At 42.1% G+C, this 20789-nt stretch overlaps 1 protein-coding gene across 1 annotated transcript in view; it reads right to left on the bottom strand.

Annotated features, from left to right (window-relative positions):
- The window catches only part of IMPG2 (interphotoreceptor matrix proteoglycan 2), a 52641-nt gene that overhangs the window by 25656 nt on the left and 6196 nt on the right, over positions 1-20789 (bottom strand). Inside the window, exons 3-6 of the mRNA XM_062572284.1 lie at positions 15701-15867; positions 4148-4179; positions 3999-4022; positions 2322-2324 (exon numbers count right to left, since the gene is read on the bottom strand). Of these exons, the coding sequence (XP_062428268.1) occupies positions 2322-2324; positions 3999-4022; positions 4148-4179; positions 15701-15867 (226 nt within the window). The remainder of the gene's footprint in view (positions 1-2321; positions 2325-3998; positions 4023-4147; positions 4180-15700; positions 15868-20789) is intronic.

Raw genomic sequence — 20789 nt, forward strand, 5'->3', positions numbered from 1 at the left:
GAATGCTGATTATATTTTGTAGAGATTTCTTTTCCCTAGGTATCCTCATCTTAAAATAGAAATCAAAGCTTTTTCTTAATTATTAATTGGTCAGACATCATATTTTCCAGTTAAATTGACTTAGCTCTAAAGATGCATTATTGTTACCAGTTTTGATAGCTCTTTTTAAACATTTTGATCATGGGTTTTTGTACTAAGTGAATATGCAATTTCAACAGCATTTTTCTCCAAGCACAGAAATGCAGGACTGAACCTTGCATTCAAATGCTTTTCCTTTTAAATTGTCCTTACATTTATTTTAATTTTCATGTAGTCCCTTCTTGAATGTTCACTTGTTTCATTTTTAATTAAAGCAGAGCAGGACAAACCTGACAGAAGGCAACACAGAAGTAAACACACAGCTAAAAAGAAACAGTGTTAAATTCTTCATTTGGGGTAAAGCTGTGCAGATGCTCAAAAACATCTGACGCCAGAGCAATACTGTTGCCAAGTCCAACCATAGATAAGGAAGGAGCTCAGATATGTTTCTACTCCACTCTAGGCAGAAGTGACTGAAGGGTTGAGATGGTCCCACCGTGGAGGATGCAGACTCTTGTCTGCATTTAGATAAGCGCACGCAATTTGAGATGATACACCATCAAGCATTGCTGCCACCACTGATGAAATACAGATCCTAAATTTGCCGGCACATCTGAGAGCAGAGGACAGAGACAGGCAGAGCAGAGGAACTCCAGACATGGTTTACTGCAACTAATTTCAGTGAGTCCAGAATCAGAAACTATCACTCAGAAAGGACAACTGCTTTTGTTTCTTACTTTATCGTATTTGACACCGAGAGCAACTTCAGAAGAAATGCAAAAGCAATGCGTTATTATACTCATCCTTCACAACAATCTCACACCTATGTTTTCTTCAGTATGTTATCATGCATACAGCATTCAAGCAAGGTTATGACATAAAAGCTACAGTTTTCCCCTGCAGCGTTTTTGCGCTGCTCCTTTTCCTTCAGCTGATTCTCAAGATCTGGTCTTTGACCCTGCCAGAAATTAGAAAGGACACTGCCCCACTGCCATGGGACATACTCCAATGTTAATAGAGCAAACCTCATTATGAAAAAGGGCCTACTGAATAAAGAAATGACTAAAAGCCTTTAGCTGATATAACGCTCACACACTTCTGACCCAGGCAAAACACAACTTCTGCGAAGCTGCTGCATAGACATCTGAATTACATCCCATATATTACTTTTCCTCTTGGTGAGCTCCTCTCCTAAGTGCTACTTGTTTAATCCCTCAAGTCCATAAAAGGCCAGGCTGAGCATTTCACCTACGTGAACGCAAGCACTGGTCTTACTGGAACAACTTTCATCCTGCTGTTACGTAATTGTCAGTAATGCCGGATTGCGAGTTATTCTGGGACGGACATTACACAAGTGCAAGCCACCGCTTTGCAGGCTACGCTAAAACCGTCCCAGTGTTTAACTAGTTGAAACCAGCTTTTTCCAGCTAGGTGGAGACACAGTACTGACATCAAGGTAGGATTATCAGAGGTGTCTTAAATGATCTAGGTCACAGTTTCAATTCTGCAGCTGTTCATAGCTTTCAGCACAGAACTGTTTTCTCCTAGAAAGGTACCGTTGTTAAAACGACCAACAGACATCAAAGGTCCGTCTTCACTTCCAAATCAGCCCTGAATTACAAAACTGATGATACCTCAATTGCTTCATAGCAGGAAAAAAAAGAATAGTCAAAGCTCATAAAAAGAAAACACTCTCAGTTTCTTGTACCTGGGCTATGCTCTAGAAGAGAAGAGGAACCAATTGCAAAAATTCCTATGCTCTTAGCAGTGAGAAAACGGACTGGGAAAGATAGCTAGTGCTGGCCTCAGAACTGAAGTAACTGCTTCTGTACAGGAGCCAGAGAAACTGGTGTTCGCCAGAGGGCATCAGAGCATCCCTGTTCGGCCCCTGCTGAGGCACCTCCGGAGAAGCCTGTCCCTCCCCAGCCGCGCAGGAGCTCTTCTGCAGGGCATCTCATCTAGACAGCCGAAGCTGGGGCCGAGCTTCAGCGTCACTGAGCTCAGCGGCAGACGGCCTGGTTCACATCGCTGCGCTGCCTGACGGGCCCTTCTGCAGGACGGGTCTCCCTCTCTCAGCACACCTGGGTCAGCGCCTGCCCCAGCGAGAGCTGCTGCAGGAAAGCCAGGGGGCCGGCGACCAGAGCGCTGCAACAGCAGAGCCACGTTGCTCCTGTACTGGAGGGGCCGGCAGCTGGATTTCCCAGCGGTGTGCCTTAAGCACAGGGCAATCCTGGGTCAGGTACCTACTCTGATTTATTACAGAAAACTTTAAAGAGGTCTTCGTTTTATTCTGGTGTATGTTGGCAGGTCTAGTATATTACTGCAGCAAAAACACATTCCATCTAGCTCTGGAAATACTCTTCACGCCACGCAGCATATTTGTCTCTCTCCTCATACAAAACTGCAGATTGAAGTCAGAATCTATGCAACTAGAAAGCAAGCCAGAATACGTGGTTTCCACCCATGGCAGCCAATCTTAGCTTTATTTGTATATAAGCTTGACTTACAAACTTCACATCTTAAACCATGTCCCCCTGGTAGTGCACAGAGGTGCAGAACTGCCCTTAGAGTAGAGGTTTTCTTAATATTGCCAGAGTAAATTATGTGTATTTCTTCTGATGCTCCATTATCCACAGCAAATCTATCTCTTTCTATCTCAGGGCTTTAGTCTTGTATCACTCTCTCTATGCTGTAAAACACAATCATTTCCAACCACAAATCAAACAGCAACACATAAGGTAAAAGAAAAGATGTAATAAAGCTAAAGTTTAAACTGACTGTGATAACAAAGATCCCATTTTAAAGCTATTAACAACCTCAAGTAACATATACTGCGATAAAAGCGTATTTTAAGATAGATACAATATAGTCATGCAATGAATTATCTACTAGAGCCCCTTTAATGCCTGTCACAAAAGCACTAGAAATGTAAACCAATCGCCAATCTCTGGTCTGCCATTACTTTCACGTGCTATTTATTCTAACATATAATATTGTGTTATATCTGAATTATTAATTCATGGATTGAGGGTTTTTCTTTTTTTTTTCTTTTTCTTAAAATTCTAAAAAAAAAAAAAAAAAAAAAAAAGTCTATTAAGTGACTCCTCTTCCCATTAAGTGAATTACTCATATTTATCATGGCTTTATATGGTCTGTAAAGCAGGGAATTGAATTAGGCAATTTCTCAGATGAGTTCAAAACTAAGTTGTTTGGGTTTTGCTCTAAAACAGCAGTTTAGATTAATTTCTGCTTAGGAATGGAGTAATACGATGTTAACTGGTTTTGCTTCTAGTTTAGCAAAGACATCAAAATACTGATTCAACTTCAGGTCTGCTTTGGTAAAAGGAATCACAATTCAGACTAGTTTTCAGTTTGATTCCCTTGTCAAAAAAGTGAGGACCCCCTTGTTAAGAGTGTTTTCAGAGCACATATCTCAAGTCTGTTGAAAAAAACATTTTTATAAACATTCCACTTTTCTGCTTTTGGTGATGATGACCAAGACTACCCGAAAGCCTTGGGGAAAGGTTCACAGAACAGCCAGAATACTCACACAAGTCACTGCAGACACATCTCTTTCCCCAAACAGCTTTCCCCCACTAAACCTCTTCAGGTAAATCGCCCACATCTAGGCTTGACTGAAAACAAGGAAATAATGGATTTGAGTAAAAGAGGCAGCCCTTTACCAATCCACCGAGATACCTCCAGCGTGCCAAGGGTGCTGGGACAACCGGCCAGAGGTTCACACATATCACACACAAGATTTCTTCACCACACTAAATCCCTTTCTAGAGGCTCCTTTGCACCAAGTTTCTTACTTCTGTTATTAAAAACAACATCTTCAGTGCAAAAATCAGCTCTAGTAGCAGCAAGAGCTGGAGAAAGGACTGATCAAGAGGCTTTAAAAAGGCAAAATGACTTACCCACATGACCAATCAGTGCAGGAGCTGACCGGGGGGGGGGGAAGAGAAAAAAAGAGAGAGAATGAGAGAGAAATGTTACAAAATGTCACAATTCAGCCTTGCTGTTATCATCAGACAGAATAAAATGCAAGGCAAATGCAGATACTCACCCACCCATCGCCTCCTTTGTATAGGACAGTTTCTGGAAAATAAACAAATGAATAAATCCTAAACATATTTGAGAAACATAAGGTGGAAGGAACTGAAATGCACTTTATAATGCTTTCTTCCCTCCCATTTGCCAAAATAGTTCTTTTTTCTTTGTTCATATATTTGCTAAGTTCAAAATCTATTAGCAAAGCCCCTAGTGAAAACAGAACGGACCTTGCATTTCCCAGATACAACTTGAGATTTTAGAAACTCAGTCAGAGACACTGTAAGGAACAGTAGGTTTGTCAGAAGATACTCTACATTTCTGCATCGGCAGCAAATGCTCTGTTGAGTGCTCAGCATCACTATATACCCAACATTACTATATACCAGTCTATACTGTTTTTGAAAATTTAGGCTTAGAGCTTTTTAATTTTCTTGTACAGATCTAAAGGAAATACACCATATAGGTCAAAAACAGAGCCAGAATATGGTGACCAGATTCAACCTTTCTTATCTGAGTGCAAGCTAACAATAAAATCCTTTTCAGTAAGAGGTCTTAAGAAATGCAGCGTTTCTTCTGGCTACATGTCTGCAGATTTAAGTCATTTTTTAAAAATACAATTATAGCTTAAATCACTTAGTAGAATTAATTAGATGACTTTGGATTATAAAAGTGCCAGGAAAGATATTTTTTCATTTATTGGTGTATCAAGGCTAAGACAGGGCTAATCACATCAGTATTGTCCAGATTCTTAATGAAAATCTTCATAATATTAATGAAATTGAGTGTAGAGAGGAGCTGCAAGAGTTTCTGAAGTGGAGGAAATCCTGAACAGTTTGTAGCACACAGATAGCTGTTGAGGAATAGTGCTATATCCTGGTGCTACACCAATGTAGGCAGAATTTATGGAAGAGTACTCTCTAGAAACAAAGTCTGTTTTTCTCCCTCTGGGTTTTTTCTTTTTGGAAAAGATTTTGGGGGTTCATTTACTGGGTTGACTTTCTCTGCACAGTCAATGTGGATATATTTTTCAGTAAAAATACAACCTGAAGTGGGTCAACTTAAACGCCTACTCTGAAGTCAAAAGTACAATAAACTTAACACACAGTATTTCCACTGTGAAAACTCCTCTGCAAAATATCCACATGTGTTTAATGACCTAAGGACTGACATTCCAACCTCCCCCGCTAATTTTCTTTTTGTAAAACAGGCGTGAAAAAGACTTCCCAAGCAGGTTAGCCTGCTTATTCTTTTAGCCTGTTTTCCTAAGGAGGTGCATGGGTTTAGTCTTCTACTGATTAGGAATCATGGCAATGTCTTTAACTTTCTCTTCTTCCTAGGACATCAGTGGGCAATAAGTGCGACTGCAGCTGGAGAAGAAGGGCCAGAACAGCAGCCTGGACACCAGGCTGGTGAAATGCTGATTTTGGTCAGTTCACTTTTCTGTGTTCTTCAGCCAATCTTAAATGTACGAGTCCATCAGATGAAGCAGTTGGAGATGCTTTAATGTGAAGAACCCAGGCACAGTGAGGCCAGTTTTAAGTGACAAACGAAGAAACCAGCAGGATCAGGTAGTCTAACAGTGGCATGTCTAACTCAGAGTCCATAAAACTGTATTGGAAAAATCAGATATTCAATAAGGGGTTGTTACCTTACTCTTTACAGTGCCTGTACTCAGCTTTAAAGCACTGTGATCTGCACTAATTCAGAGACTGACTCCCCCTCTCCGTTCAGAAATTCATATTCAATAAATAACCCTTTTGGTAATTGGTACTGGCTTATGAGAACTGCAATGCCTAAATACCAAAGGCGGCCTCTCTTTCCAGGTACTGTTAAAAACAAACCTGCTTATCAGCAGCTCCATATATCCTTTTAACACCGCTGCTAGTCAGTACCCAGCACCTTTACTCACCGGCAGCAGCGGCCAGCGTATTTACACCTGCTTTACAGAGCGAGGCGACGGAGGTGCTCCGGCCAAGGCAGCGCCGCGGGGCAGCGCTGGGGAGCTGACGGCACCCAGCTTTCTGAGCCCAAGGCCCAGGGCTTGCCCACTACGTCTTACTACAGCCGAATCTTGTACTTCCACAAACTGTAAGGATTAAGGACTGACCAAACCCGAGATGCCGTATTATTATTTCAATGGCCAACGCATAGAAATACAGACGTGGCACACACAGTCTTCATGTCTACATTTGAAAAAGCCAAACAAATTACTCAGCTTTCATCCAATTTTGTAGTGAACTAGCAAAGCCTAATACTGCACGACAGGCTTTGAACGACAACCTCTCCAAGGGATAGCTGGATTATTCCTTCATTTACCTAATTCAAGACAGAATATTTTCTTCTCAAAAATCAAGACTTTCTTTGCAAATTAAAGTAATTTTAAAGGAATACATGCTTTAAATGACTGTTTAAGTGACCTGATTTCACCATTCTTTCTCAGACAAATAATATCCCACTAGATTCAATAGCAGTTTTGTTTGAGAAATAAGGTTTGTTTTATAATGCTGAACATTTCTTTCAGCTGAGGATGTGAAAATGAAGCATCTTCCCATTGCTAAACTGATAGAGTCTGCAATGTTTTGTAGTGTGACTGCTCTCCTTTCTCTTAAACATCTTCTTTGAATTCTAACCTGGGGTGAGGACAAGTACTGGCAGACTGAATTTCACAGCAAACATACACCTTTTTGTGCTAATTAAAAGCCAAGGGCTCTAGAACTCTGATTTCGGCTCTGTTCCTCATTTAGTACGCAGTACTTTGCCAAATCATCTCACCCCTCTGACTCAGTGCCTTCATTTGCAAGATGAAGTTATAAACATTTTCCTACCTACCGCACAAGGATCTGCAAGGATTAATTAACATCTCTACCCTTTGACTATGTGAAGGGATCTATAAATAGCTGTGCATAGTAACCTCGCCAAAGCCAGAGGGGATGGCTTTCACTTAGTGAAGCTGCCTCTGCAGATGGTTTGTATAAAATTAGTTTAATCCATTGAAGTGAGACTTTCCTAATACTATTATACCAACTTTTCAAAAGCTGGCACTTGGCACTAGTCTTTCCCCTTTTCAACAGACTGCTCTTTGTTTTATATAATGCAAACTTACTGAAAATTTATAAAACTCTACAGCATTAAAAAGAGACTATGACAATCACCGAACCACAAATAGTACTGACTGGATGCACGAGCTTCTGCAAACCTGCAGAAAAGCAACCATGTAGGATACTCATCTGATCCTAAGAGATTATCTTTATGCATAGAAGACAAAATATCTTTCCTGGAGATAATTCCAGATGGAGGAAGAAGGTGGAGGAAATGTCAAGGAGATTGTAAATAATCTCATATTAATTTAATCTCGCGTGTGTAGAACTGTATCAGGTATGTTTCATTTAACACAGCTGTACACATCATTTCCAAAGGAAAGTCATAGCAAGAAATAATTCCCTCTTTGCCTGCCCTGATCCCCCATGTTAGCATGATGCAGCAGCACAGTTCTTAGAGAGGCAGGGCCAAGGCCCGGGGTGGGGGGATTTGAGAGGCAGAGGACAATATCTGGACCCAAAACTGGAGGAAAAGGCTAGAGTGGAGAATGGTGCTCTGAGGGACAGACTGGCAAGTAGGGTGACAGTATGGTCTACAGGCTTGAGGAAAAGAGATTGTTTTAGCCACATTCACTTTGAACTGAAGGCTAGAGATCCATGGAAAAGCATCAGAGACGAGCTAAGGGTCCAGTCTGTCCAAAAGGAATCAGCTCCACAGCAGCACAGAAATGATTCCTCAGTCTGTGTCCATAGGCAATGCTATGTAGAAGTGAGGTTCACCACAGGGAAAGCAAAGAACAAGATCCGCAAAGAAAAGGAGCTGATCGGACAAGGATGATGAGGATGAAGCATTGGTTCTGAGCTCACTACAAAAGTTTCCATGGTGTGCCAAGAGCCAAAGAGAGACTGAAAAGGAAGATTTAGGCTGGAACTGGAGGAGAGTGAGCGGATGGAGAATTAACACAGAAAGAACTTAACAGACGAAAGGGAAATAAGGCAAGATTTGGAGAAACAACAGGGTTTGGTTCATTCATTTGCATGTGTGTGGTGTAGAGACTAAGACACACTTCCAATACAAAAAGAAAGAATCAAGAGTGATAGGACAACAGTAAGTGCAAGGATAAGAAACAGGTGAGGGAAATGTGAAAGAATGGCTCAAAAGAGAACAGCTGAGGGAAATTTTTTGCTGCTGTAAGCAGGCAGGGAAAGAGAAAGAGAGAGAGAGAGATTTGAAAGAGAGCAGAGGAGAAGACATTTCTTCAGATTTAGTAGAAGCTGGAGATGTCCTGTGCAAAGAAAAAAATAATTAAAGTCAGAGTAATCAAAAAGGTACTGGAGACTGTGAATAGGATATTTGATTAAACCAGAGAAGACACATGCTTAGCAAGGAAGATCACAGAACAGGAGAAGGAAAGACAGCTGCCTTCTGCCTCAAAGGAACCTTACAAAGACAAGATCAGCTACAGCACAAGGCGGTCAGAAACTACTTCATTTGGGAGCTAGCAGTTACAAACAATTCCCTTCACTGGGGAGCTAGACCCTCCCTTTGAACACAGCTCAGAATTCAGGCAAAATCATCTTATTTTACATTGCCAAGTGCCTGCTTCGGCAGGTGAAGGTGGTACTTTGATACGTTATCCATTAAGGCAGTCTAAGGCAGAGCTGCCTACTACTCCTTTTATCTTAGTCTCCCTCACTGAGCAGCTAGCCTGTGCTCTGAACCCACTGAAACAAGCAGAGCTTCTGACGGATTGAAAAGCCAATACTAAACAAACATACTGCTGAGTTAATGCAATTCTTGTTCCTTGGTCCCGCTGCTTTTAAAGTTGTCCTTTGGTTAGTAAGTAGCTCCTGTCCTGGTGATTCCTTGATTTCTTGCCTGCATTTTATTTCTGAGATAAAGCTGTATTACAAACACCTTTCAATGACTAACTTAGCACACACCCCACTAAAAGGTGTGCACAGCTCACAGATCTCCCTCTTAGTAGCATCCAAAGATCACATAGCTCTGCTCCCTTTGGAAGGGATTCATTACCTAACCTGTGTTATCACATATCTCACATCCAGCCCCATTCAGATATGCCTTGCTAAATATGAGGCTATATATGAGTCCTCAGCAGGCATAGCTGAATATTTGCTCCATCTTTTAAGTTTCATGAGCTCCCTTGATTCTTCATTTCTCATGATACCCTTTCTGCACGTGCCTTGTTGTAGATCAAATCTACAGGGAACAGCAACTCATTAAAACATTACTTTCTGAAATGTGATTGAAATTTGGAGAAATTGAGTTTGAGGCATGCATCTACCATAAAGGCCTCATCATCCTATACATGACCATGCTGAAAATATGGGATTCAGACAGGAGATTAAGATGGGACCATTGCAGCACCACGCATTGGCTGCATTTTACTGTGGACTCAGGAAGGAGATTCTACTTCTATTGGAAAGGCAAGCATCCACCCCAAATTTCCATTAGAGTCTCTTGGTAAAACCTAAATTTCCTAAACTTTCCAGGATTTGTAAAATACTAAGTTTCAGAATTACAATCAATTTTTAAAATGTCACAAAATTAATAGGTGAAACAAAACAATTACAAAAATCACGCAAGTCGGTGAGCCTCTTTGCTTGCTTGGAGTGCCTTGCTGAACAGAAAGGTCCCAACAGTTACCTTAACCCATCATGACTGACCTGGATGTGTGGGAGTTGAACAGATGGTCTATGACTGTCAGCATCTGACCTCCTATCCACCCCCCAAGAAATATTTTTAGCCATGTTTCAAGCTGTCCATTGTACTAGTAAGTCACACAGTTACTTCCTGTAACTGTCGTCACCCATGCGGGAAAAAGCTTTATGCAGACCAAAGCAAGGTTAAGCATCAGGCACAGCCCTTCGTGCTTCATAGAGGTAAGACGTCTCTTGCTCCAGCAGGAAAGCTCTCTTCACAGTTACGTGCTTCTTCCGCATCAGCTTAACTGCTTTCTCTGCCTTTTGAGAATAAGGACACTGACACCACCACAAACACTAAATGCCCAAAGGCCAAAGTCACAGGGTTAGGAGATCCTCTACGTCCTAACAAGATAGGCATTTCTTTCCTTTGACTTTGCTGCTTCGCATGCCAGCAGCAGCTTGGCAGCTATACAGCAATACTGTCACTAACACAGAATCAGTCTCCCATGTATTCTGCATCTTGATCATCACTTTTTTTCCAACCCTGCCCCTGGGCCTGTATATGCAGCAGTCTATTGTTTTGCTGGATAAAATATATTTTATTTGATAGACATATCAGTGTGGGTTGGGTTCAGATCACACTGGGAATCAAAGGGATAGTAAGTAAGAGGCCGTAAAAATGCCTGAAGTAATCACACAACAAAATCTTCAACATTTTTTTAAACATAGCCAAAGGCAACCTTCAAAACATCAGTGTCAGCTGGATGTTATAATGTGACTTCTATTATAACAACAGTAAAAAGTCTTATACTGGACATGCACATGTGTTCTGTTCCCCTGCTTGTTGTGATACAATGTCAAGCTAATGAAGCTAATGAAGCTAATGAAACCAAATAAGTTTATAAACATTACTTGATAAAGGCTGTTTCTTATTTTTCCCTCCACTTCTAATCACAGCACATATACCAATTATATTTATAGCAAGACCTGACCTTGTGCCTTAATCTATGATTACATATGCTACAAGTCACTCATCACTTTCCTAATGTGAAATCATCTGCGGTTCCATCAAAAAATTAAGTAATCATGGTAGCTGCAAAGTATTTGCTATAAAGTAATAGGTACTCACCAACATCTTTCAACAGATGCTGCATGTTTACAGTGTATTCTGCACATTGTGCTTGCTTTATAAAAACTGCAAACTATGCTTACTTCACGTCTGTTTTTTTTAACCTCTCAAAAATATCTTTCTTCCTGCCATCCCTCCAGGGCTTTCACCTTCAGTTCTTTTAATTTTGTACCTTCATCCTGAAACATTCTGCGCAGCGTTTTCTGATACAATTAGTACAAAATGCTGCCATCAATTTCCTATATTAATTGTTTTGTATATACTAGAGGTAGGCGAGCCTCAAGGTGCGCACATTTCTGCTGAGAATACCACAAAGCCCCTGTCGCCACCAACCTTCTGAACGTCACACATCTCAAGCAAGCAGGTCCTAGCAGTCAAAAGAAGAAACAAGGGAAGCACTGGCAATTAACTCTCCTTTAATCTTCTTACTGCAGGAATAGACTGCCAATGGCTATTCAAACCTCCGTTTTCTTTTCTTTGTGATTAACAAGTTGCACAGAATTAAAGAAAATTTATAAGAAAAAACAAGCAAGAGAGTTTTTTTTTTTTTTTTTTTTTTGGTAACTAAAAAGCCCATTTTTTGAAGAATCCCAGAACACATAGAAGAAAAGGAAAAAAAAAAAATCTTCTCTAGAGGAGAATAAAGGAGAAAAACAAAGGAATCAAAACAATCCAACTAGCTACTCCATATTCCAGAAACATTGCATTATTTCAGCAATTTATAAAGCCAAGAAGTATCTCTAGCAGCTATATCAGTACCTTACAAAAAACTCTGTCATCTGCCAGCTGTGCACGTTTGTTTGAACAGCCGACAGATTGTGCTGGTTTGGCAGCAGTGTTTCAATCCTGTAGCAGGATGTCCAATGCTCCTGTGGAAAACTTTAGTTACTTTTGTGTTTCTCCCCTTTTGCATCTTTCAAAGATTATCTATCAAGAATGTTAAACACAGCCATAGTCACACGGCAGAGCAAGGGCAAATTTTGGCAATATTAGAGTTCTAGACATGAATCCAAAAACCTAAAATGACTGTGTGAACAGCAAAAATGCTCTATTATATAGACTTATATTCCAGATGAAATACAACTACATAGCAAGGCAGACAAGCTGAGGTAATTTATATGAAACAAAGTTAAGAAGAAGAAATATACGGCCAGCAAAAATTCCCTATGCACTAGAAGTATCTTCTCCCTTTGCATTTCTGCCAAGATTTGAAAAGGTGGAGGGATAACAGAATCCCATACTTGATAAATCTACTTAATCACCAGCGAAAATAAAATTAGGCTAGTATTCATTGCATGTAAAGTATTTTTATTTAGCATCATCACACAGAACATCGCATGTACCACACTTAACTAAAGAATAGCAAAACACTGCCTTCCGAGGCCTACCTTCCCTTCCAAGTAGGAACCATCTGATGGGTAAAGAGCCAATCTATGCATGCCTTCACCAAATTAGTCAAGTCTCTCTGACAGACTCATAGAGCTCAAGAAATATTTTTCCTGAAGAAAAACATTACAGTTGATTACTAAAGGACCAGAGCTCCAGCTGACATTCAGTATGGAAGTTCATCAGCAGCAAGAGAAATAGCATTGTTCTTTATATAAACTAACCCATGTTGGAGGAGGCATCACAACATCCAACAGTGATTACCAGGGATTAGAGAAAAGGGCAAGAAATAAAACCAGGAAGGCAGGCTAATAATGTGTCATTTAGTTACACTGCTCAAAACTCTGCACTTCAACAAAATCAGCATGAACAGCAATCATTTTGCTGAACTGTTATTTATTGAGAGCAAACTCCACTGAATAATCTTACCTACTTTTCATATACACTGAACTCATTTTGAGGGAGAGGAAAAACCCATGCCATAGAGCACTTCTGAAGATAGAATTCCATGTTGTCACCCACTGAAAAGTATTACAGAGAGAGACTCTAAATTAAGGCTGCCAGAAATGGCCAACATGCACAACAGAGAAGAGGTGGCAAATCAGTGCTACAGCATTACTAGCCAGCATATAACAGAAAGAAGCAGAAATACTTTCATCAGTTGCAGGCTCTAAACCAAGCTGTCAGAAGTAACCACAGATGATTCACAGAGTCTGGACAGCAGAGCAAGACTAGAAACAAGTGTTATTTAATGAGGCATAAAACGGCCAGACCAGGAATTTACAGGCTGAACAACTACCAACCATGCATGCTGCTTTTCTACAGTGCAAAATGGAAGTGATTCTTTCAAACAACTGAGAATGTGGATTATTTGCATGTGTCCTCCTTCAGGGTACTGCGCATGCTGTGAAATGATGGCCGTCTTCACTGTTAGGTGAGAAATGCTCGGCACTTTGTGGAATCAAGCCTAAGGAACTGAAAAACAAATGATAGCGGCTGACCCTGAGGAAATGAATGGAAATGTTGTAATAAGAGGAGAAAAAAAAAAACACAAGTAAAACAAATGCTGAGCCATGCAACTTGGTCAATGTAGCTGGTGAAAGCAGCAAGAGCAATAGATCAGTACATGCTGCTTTAGAAAACATGCTCAGTCCCGCAGACCTAGCTGGGCCTCAACGCACACCATCAAATTAGACATGAGCAAGCAACTCACAATGTGCCTAAAAGCAGAATCATGATACCTGCATCTGGTCGGACTTAACTCACAGAGCTGCTTTAAAGAGGTTCCGCAATTTGAAGACCATCTTGTACATGTGAACACGTGAGAAAGAGCAATTGAATCCATGCTACGTATTAAAAAATACACCGCTAGACCTTTTGAAGCTGGCTGACCATGGAAGTGATAGGGTGTTCTCACCATCATTTTTTGGTTCAAATTTAAATCAAATCCAAGTTTATAAAAGGCATTTGACAGACATCTGACATTCACACATTGGTGACATCAGTCAAAGCACTCTAAAAGCAGACTGGTCTGCCATCAAATGAGCTGATACAGTTGTCATCTTTTACCAGTTGTGCTGAAAGTAAACAGGATTAACAGTCTTCTCCTGGAATATTACAGAGCTGAAGGGAAAATATCTAGCTACAGAGAGAAAAAAAAAAAAAAAAAAAAAAAGGAAACCTGGAAACCTAAATTATATATAGTTCATCTGAATAAATCATCAAATATAGAGCACTTTATCTGATTCCACTGTAATGTTAAAGGAATATACTCAAAATGTGAAGCAGGAGTGGGAACTTACATGTACCATTCTACATCTCAGAATCATCCAGATTTTGTTTAATAAATTGCAAAACAATGAACTCCTACTATATACCACCTCACCACCAAAATTTTACCTAAGTCAATGACACATTCACTGTGTACATAAAAAGTCCATGTGGATTTTGTTTGTCTCTGGCTTTTGGCAACAGTACCATGAGATCATAGAAGCAGACTCTGGCTAGCATTCACCTGTGAAGACTAACATGCAAGCTCAGAAAAAAAAAAAACCCTCTCTCCATTATCTGCAACAGTTCATACTAGCATCCTCAGTGCATACTGCTAGCATAGGAATCCATAAAAAGGCAGAGAGGAAAAATATCAGCACATCCATCCTATAGAATCACAGAATCAGTAAGGTTGGAAGGGACCTCTGGAGATCATCTAGTCCAACCTCCCTGTTCAAGCAGGGTCACCTAGAGCGTGTTAGACAGGGTTGCATCTAGGCGGGCCTTGAAGATCTCCAGAGAAGGAGACTCCACAACCTCTCTGGGCAACCTCTGCCAGTGCTCCATCACTCTCACGGGGAAGAAATTCGTCCTCATATTCAGGTGGAACTTCCTGTACTTCAATTTCTGCCCATTGCCTCTTGTCCTGTCACATGGGACAACTGAAAAGAGTTTGTCTCTGTCCCCTTGGCACCCTCCCTTCACATACTTGTAGACATTGATATAAGGTCCCATATTAGCAGAACTTTACTGGTTCTATGGGATTATATATTTAAGATTTCTCACAAGTTTCATGAAACTGCAGCCACAGCTTGCAAAAATACAGAAACTAATTTTAAGTAAGATGCATATGCCACCAGACATGTTAAAAGTCTTTTACCACAGAAAATTGTTTTGCACTGAAGAAAGATCTATTATACTTTAAATGTGCCAAATTAAGTTAAAACAAGATTTTTTCAACTGAAATAAGAGATCACGTCCAGGTCTTCAGCAATTCATTTTCCCCCTCAGATTCACACTCTAGTTCTAAGTTCTACAACTCCTTGTGCTGAGAAAGTCACCAATTGTCTTGATAAGACAGAGTCTTTTACATTTAAAGCTCCGTTCATTTCAGTAAGGCTACAGTGTGCAGACATGGCAAACCTATATGGCAGTGTAAAGCATCGAGTAGGTACTTCTGCCATACATCCTTGGCAGAGGCAGAAACACAGCACAGAAGCTCCTGCTCCGAAGAGTCATTTGAGCTGAAGAACCCTCCATGCACAGGTTGCCACAGGGAGTCTGTCACACACGGCAGAGGGCAACACATCGCAGCCTGCCTCATGTCAGGCTGCCTTTATTTGAGAGCAACATACCTATTAAAGACAACACTGTCTTCATCATAACTGTGTTTCCTTCCATGGGATTACTTACAACTTTGCTTTGAGAGCCTCTGGTCTCAAAATGAGCTGGAATTCATCCCATGTGCACACTTAAAAATTCCCAGACTTCACTGCCTGCACACAACAAACTAAATATTGCTGCGGGAGGTTGGGCCCTTGTTCATGAGAAAACACTGTCTGGGTGCTGCACCTACCTTCACAATCAGACTCCGGTGCTCTTCTGATTGACTGAAGTTGGTGCCTATTTCAAGAGGACTCACTGTTCCTTCCTCGCACAGGCTCATCCAGGTCTGATATTCTTCACGCTCCGGTAGTCTATCCCAGAATGTCTTGAAGACTTCCCAGACCGTTTCCTGACACACTGCAGGAACAAGAGAGGCCTGGTGTTAGTACAGCAACAGTGCTGCTGTGGCAGAGTTAATCAGGATAGTGTAGTCGAAACACTGTTCGCTTTTCAATGCATTAATGTACAGAATACAATGACTATATGTATCTAAATGCAAATGTGTAGGACATTAAATGGACTAAGAAAGAAAATCTGGTGGATCTTCTCCACTCATACTACTTCCCTGAAATTTTTATTGATGTAATTAATTTCCTCATTAAAGAAAAAAAAAAAGAGAGCAAGAGAGGAGCACTTGCTTCCTCATAACAGAGAACAGCAGTACTTTAACTGAGTGAACCTGTCCTTGATCAGTGGGTCCAATTTTTAGAAAATTCAGAAAACCAAAATGGTAGGACAAACGTCTTTGGGGAAAGGAGAGCCAGCATTCAATTTGTAAGAATGATAGCTGCACTGAACAAACTTTTACAACCTCAATCAGTAATGCAATTTCTTGGGATTCAGCTTCACATGGAATTTAAATACGTTTCAGAAATTATAATTTTATTAATCATTTTTAAAAAAACAAGGCAAGATAATGACACAACAACATAACATGCTAAGAAATAAATCAATGTCTAACCCTATTGTGTAGTTGGACTGTTAAAGGACCAGACATCTGTGACTGGACAGAAGGTCTGTGAATTGAGGGCTAAATTATCTTGTACTTCAGCTGCTCTAATCTCCTTCTCCTGCGTATGCTCTTTGCCAATCAGAGCAGTTGGTCACATAATGCCCATGCAACAACCCCTCTGTGACCCAGGATAACTGGAAGAAAGGAAGATTTATGGGATTTTCCTTGTCTCCTGGAAGAGACCAACTTTAAAAGGAGAACAACTTTAAAAATCACTGGCAGCAGGTGCCAGCCTAGAGTAGTTGCAGACAAACCTCCTTTTCAGCCAAATCTGATTTCACTAGCTATAGACAGCTTGGCAGAGAAAGGCTTTGCTTTCAGAGAAAGTCTTAACATTGTAAGCAAAACCCTACAAGGGATTGACTTTAAATCTCTAAGAAAGTTGTTTTCTTCAGTTATCTTAAAAATATGCTCAAGATTGCCAAAACCAACCTTATTGGTGCTATTTCTCTTTGTGCCGTGTATTCTGAATTCCAAAATCTCATATACTTGTGTGAAATTTAATACACAGATGATGCATGAAATTGTCTCTTCCTTCTACCAGGAGATGGACATTTTCCTTAAATGCAAACACTTTATAAGTAACAACCTTAAGAAACTATTTCAGGTACACGTTTAACACTCTTCTGATTCTGGTATACTGATTGGCAGCACGAAGAAAGAGCTCTCTCCTCCACCCCACATTTTAGTCTATCAGAGCAGCTGAAACCATTTCTTCACTGTAGATCTCTCTATAGATATTTGTTATTTTCACACCACGCTCCTGACAGCTTTTCTGCAAGGAAATTAGCCTTGTGCCTCATTTGACGTGTGTGACTGAAGTTAAATATACAGTGCTCAAAATCTGCATAATTAACTATATATATTTCCTTCAGCTTCCAGGTGGCTAAACTTATCTGTAAAGTACAATAACTTGGTAAGGAGTATTGGAGATGCTCCTGATCAGTTTTGCTTATCCACCTTCACCAGAATTAAAAATAATATAAGTTCATAAAAACAACTAGAAATATACAGCAAATATACAAATATCCATGCACTCTCTCACCTTCCCCCCATGACCACCTGTAATTCCTTCCTCAGCAACTGAGGAAGCAGGCTCTGAGGCAGGGACCACGTCTTCCAGTTTGCTGCTATGAGCATCTCCTTTACCATCCCACTGGTAAGAGCTAGGTGTCTGAGGAAGGACTGAAGTATAATTTCAAGTCTAGAAGCCTAAAATAGAGAATATAACTTTCTCTGATTTCTTTGGATAGTATTTGTATCCTGCGTTATGACTAATGGACCCTTCAGTCCAGGTGCAACATTGTACAGCAGCTATCTGGAAATCTGTCTGTGGCTGGGATGAGTCCTCAGGGGCTACAAGTGAGAGTCTAAGCTACAACAAGGGCTTGCAAATTGGTAGCAGCGGCTCTATAGTTTTCAAATGGCAACAGACAAAGGATTGGCTTTCCAGCTGCAAGTAGTATTTGGCAGTAATAATCAAGGCAGTTTTCCTTAATGCTCTTAATTAAGTTTAATCTCCTTTTTAAAATGAATGTGATGGGACAGCGTCTTGCCTGAATACAAGCTGCTGCTGCATGAACAGTTGCCCCAGTCACCTGCCGACAGATTAGGGATTTGCTGGGCACCCATTCATTTGGGATTAGACACCCCACTGAACTACAGTCCCAAAGGCTTTGTACCATCTGTGGGCTCCGATCCCATTAATCAAACCTAAGCTGTCAGGACAGGGTCATATCTTCTGTGGAAGAAGAAAAAGGGATGTGCACAAGGAGTCACGTTCGGTCCTTCCTACTCTCTGTTACACCTGGCTGTTTCTACACAAGTTAGCAAACATGATGCAAATCACTTCCATATTCAGAAACAAAAGATTGGCCCAAAAAGTTGACCAGTATTTCTGCTTCCTGAACGGTCATGGCCAAACACATGCCACGACTGCCATGTAAACGCTGCTGTTAGCCTGGCCCAGGAAACTGCATCCCTAGCTGCTGCTTGGGGGACACAGTCATCCTGCAACCTTCATACCCAGCTCGCCCTGCCGGTGTCCTGGTTGGGCCAACTGGCCAGCAGGTAAAGCAGGGGATTGCTTTGCAGGACCACAAATCCAGACTGCAGGGACTCGACCCAACAGCTGTCCCCAGATGTGCTCAATCACATGGTTTCTAGGCGCAAACCCACAGGCTGGCTAAGAAAAGGAATAACTTTGTCGCAGTCTTCCCCATACACCACCTCAGCACTTTATGCTTACACAAGAGCCGCCACTCCAAGCACAAAACCAGCACGGTTTCCACCGTGGCTCAAAGCACAACTGACACACGGAAAGAAACACGCTTCGGGCTCCCCCCTTCCTTCGGGCACATCCGAAAGGGAGCCCCGTTCTGAGCAGGGCACGGGTCATGCGGCCGCGCAGGGCAACGCGCGGGCACCACCCTCGCCTTGCGCTCCGTTTCGTAAAAAACGCGAGCGACCGTCTCTTGACTTCAAGGTGGAGCCTATTGCTGTCGGGGGGTCACAGCACCTACTGGTTAGGGAGGGTTTTCAAAGCGCTCTTGCCAACAAATTCTTCAAAACTCCCGCAGAAGAAAAAGGTATTTTTCATAAATAGGTTCCAGGCATGTTAAGCCTATGTAGACAAAACTTGGAGCCATAAAATTGTAAATAGAGTTTAACATGACTTGAAGGGAAGCTTCAGTAAATAGCTGTATTTTATAGTATACAAATAATTCTCCATCCTTCCTTTCTGACCATCCAGCAGCTCCACAGTATCTCTGCCACATACACTACCTATATTCTCTGACTGGAGCAATATTCAACTAATATTTAAAATGGCAACCCCTTCAGAACAGAAAATAAAAGAAAATTTTAGTGGGAAGGGGAGGGGGGAGGAAACACTATCAGAGCTTAGAATAAATTGACGGGAGCCCAGCAATTCAGAATTAGGACTGAAGCTGCCCGTTCGATACGCTACGGTGTGTTGACGTATCCAAACTATTAAACAAAACCAGAGGAAGCTGCTCACAGTACAGGCCTCTAATCCCCAGCAAACAACGCCGATTAGCAGCATCGTAAAATCGAGATCAGCCTTTTAAGGCAGTGAGCTAAGAGCCTGCAAGTCGCGCGTGGGCAGAAAGGTAAAGCTCCTCCAGAAAACGACTTCCTCCATCCTACAGCTGGGATAACAACTCTTATTTTAGGGTTAACTGAGCTCTCAGCTACTTTGCAACTTTCCTCTGAAGAGGTAAAACAAAAAACAAAAAAAAAAAGAGAGAGAGAGAGATTAAAAGAAACAAAAAGCTCCCTGCGAGAGGGGATATGATCATTGCAGCTCTTAATAGCAGGGCACAGGAGGGGGGGAAAAAAGGCGGGGGGGATAATGTTTCATCCACAAGAAACGTGACCCTACAGCTGCCTCTGGTGCAGCTGGACTGTCCGCGGCGCCTCTCCGGCTCCGGCTTCACCACATCCGTCTCTCAAAGGAGCGATGCTCAGCCGCTCGCCGCCCAGCGCCTGCTCGCTCGGGGCCTTGGGCAGCGAGCGGGAGGGGGCACGGCCGGCGCCCCTCGCAGCAGGCCGGCCACGTGTGCGAGCGGGCCACGCCACAGCTTAATCCCCCGTCAAATCCCATTAGGGCTCCTTCACCCCGCGGGTAGCGCCGCGGCGGGCAGAACCTCCCGCGCCGAGGTGACATGGGGCCGAGTCCTCCCACCCTTCCCGCCCCCACTGCGCAGCTCGACCGTGCCGGGCTTTGGCGAAGGCAACAGGGAGAGCGCGAGGCGCCCGCCGGACGGATCCTCCCTCCACGGACTTGGTCAGCGCCCGCGGGGATCGGGGATCGCCTCCACCGCCGCTGCAAGGCTGCTGCGTGCGGGCTGTGGGCTGCGGCACGGCGGCCTTCCAGCACCACCACAGCAGCCCAACTCGCGCTAGCTAACGCCGGCGAGAAAAGGCCTCCTTCAACGGCAACCCGCTCGGCTCCAGCGCACAAACTGCTCCCTCTCGCCGTGCTTCGGTGACTAGGAAGGAGGGCTTTTAATGAGAAAAATCAAGCTTTTCGGAAGCATATGCTGACATCTAATAGTCGCGGTGTAGAGGAAGACGGAGCTAGAGTCTCTGTCAATAAACTTCAGAATTTATTGGCTGTGTACGAACTGGACAAACCATGCCAGGGGAGAAGGGGAAAACAAGGAGAAGAGGCTCACTCAGCCAGACGTTTGGATTTAGGTACTATACGTTTGTTTAGCCAAGTGCTTTCTGTGATTTGTGACGG

The sequence above is a fragment of the Rhea pennata genome, chromosome 1 (assembly GCF_028389875.1).
Source record: "Rhea pennata isolate bPtePen1 chromosome 1, bPtePen1.pri, whole genome shotgun sequence".
NCBI lineage: Eukaryota > Metazoa > Chordata > Aves > Rheiformes > Rheidae > Rhea > Rhea pennata.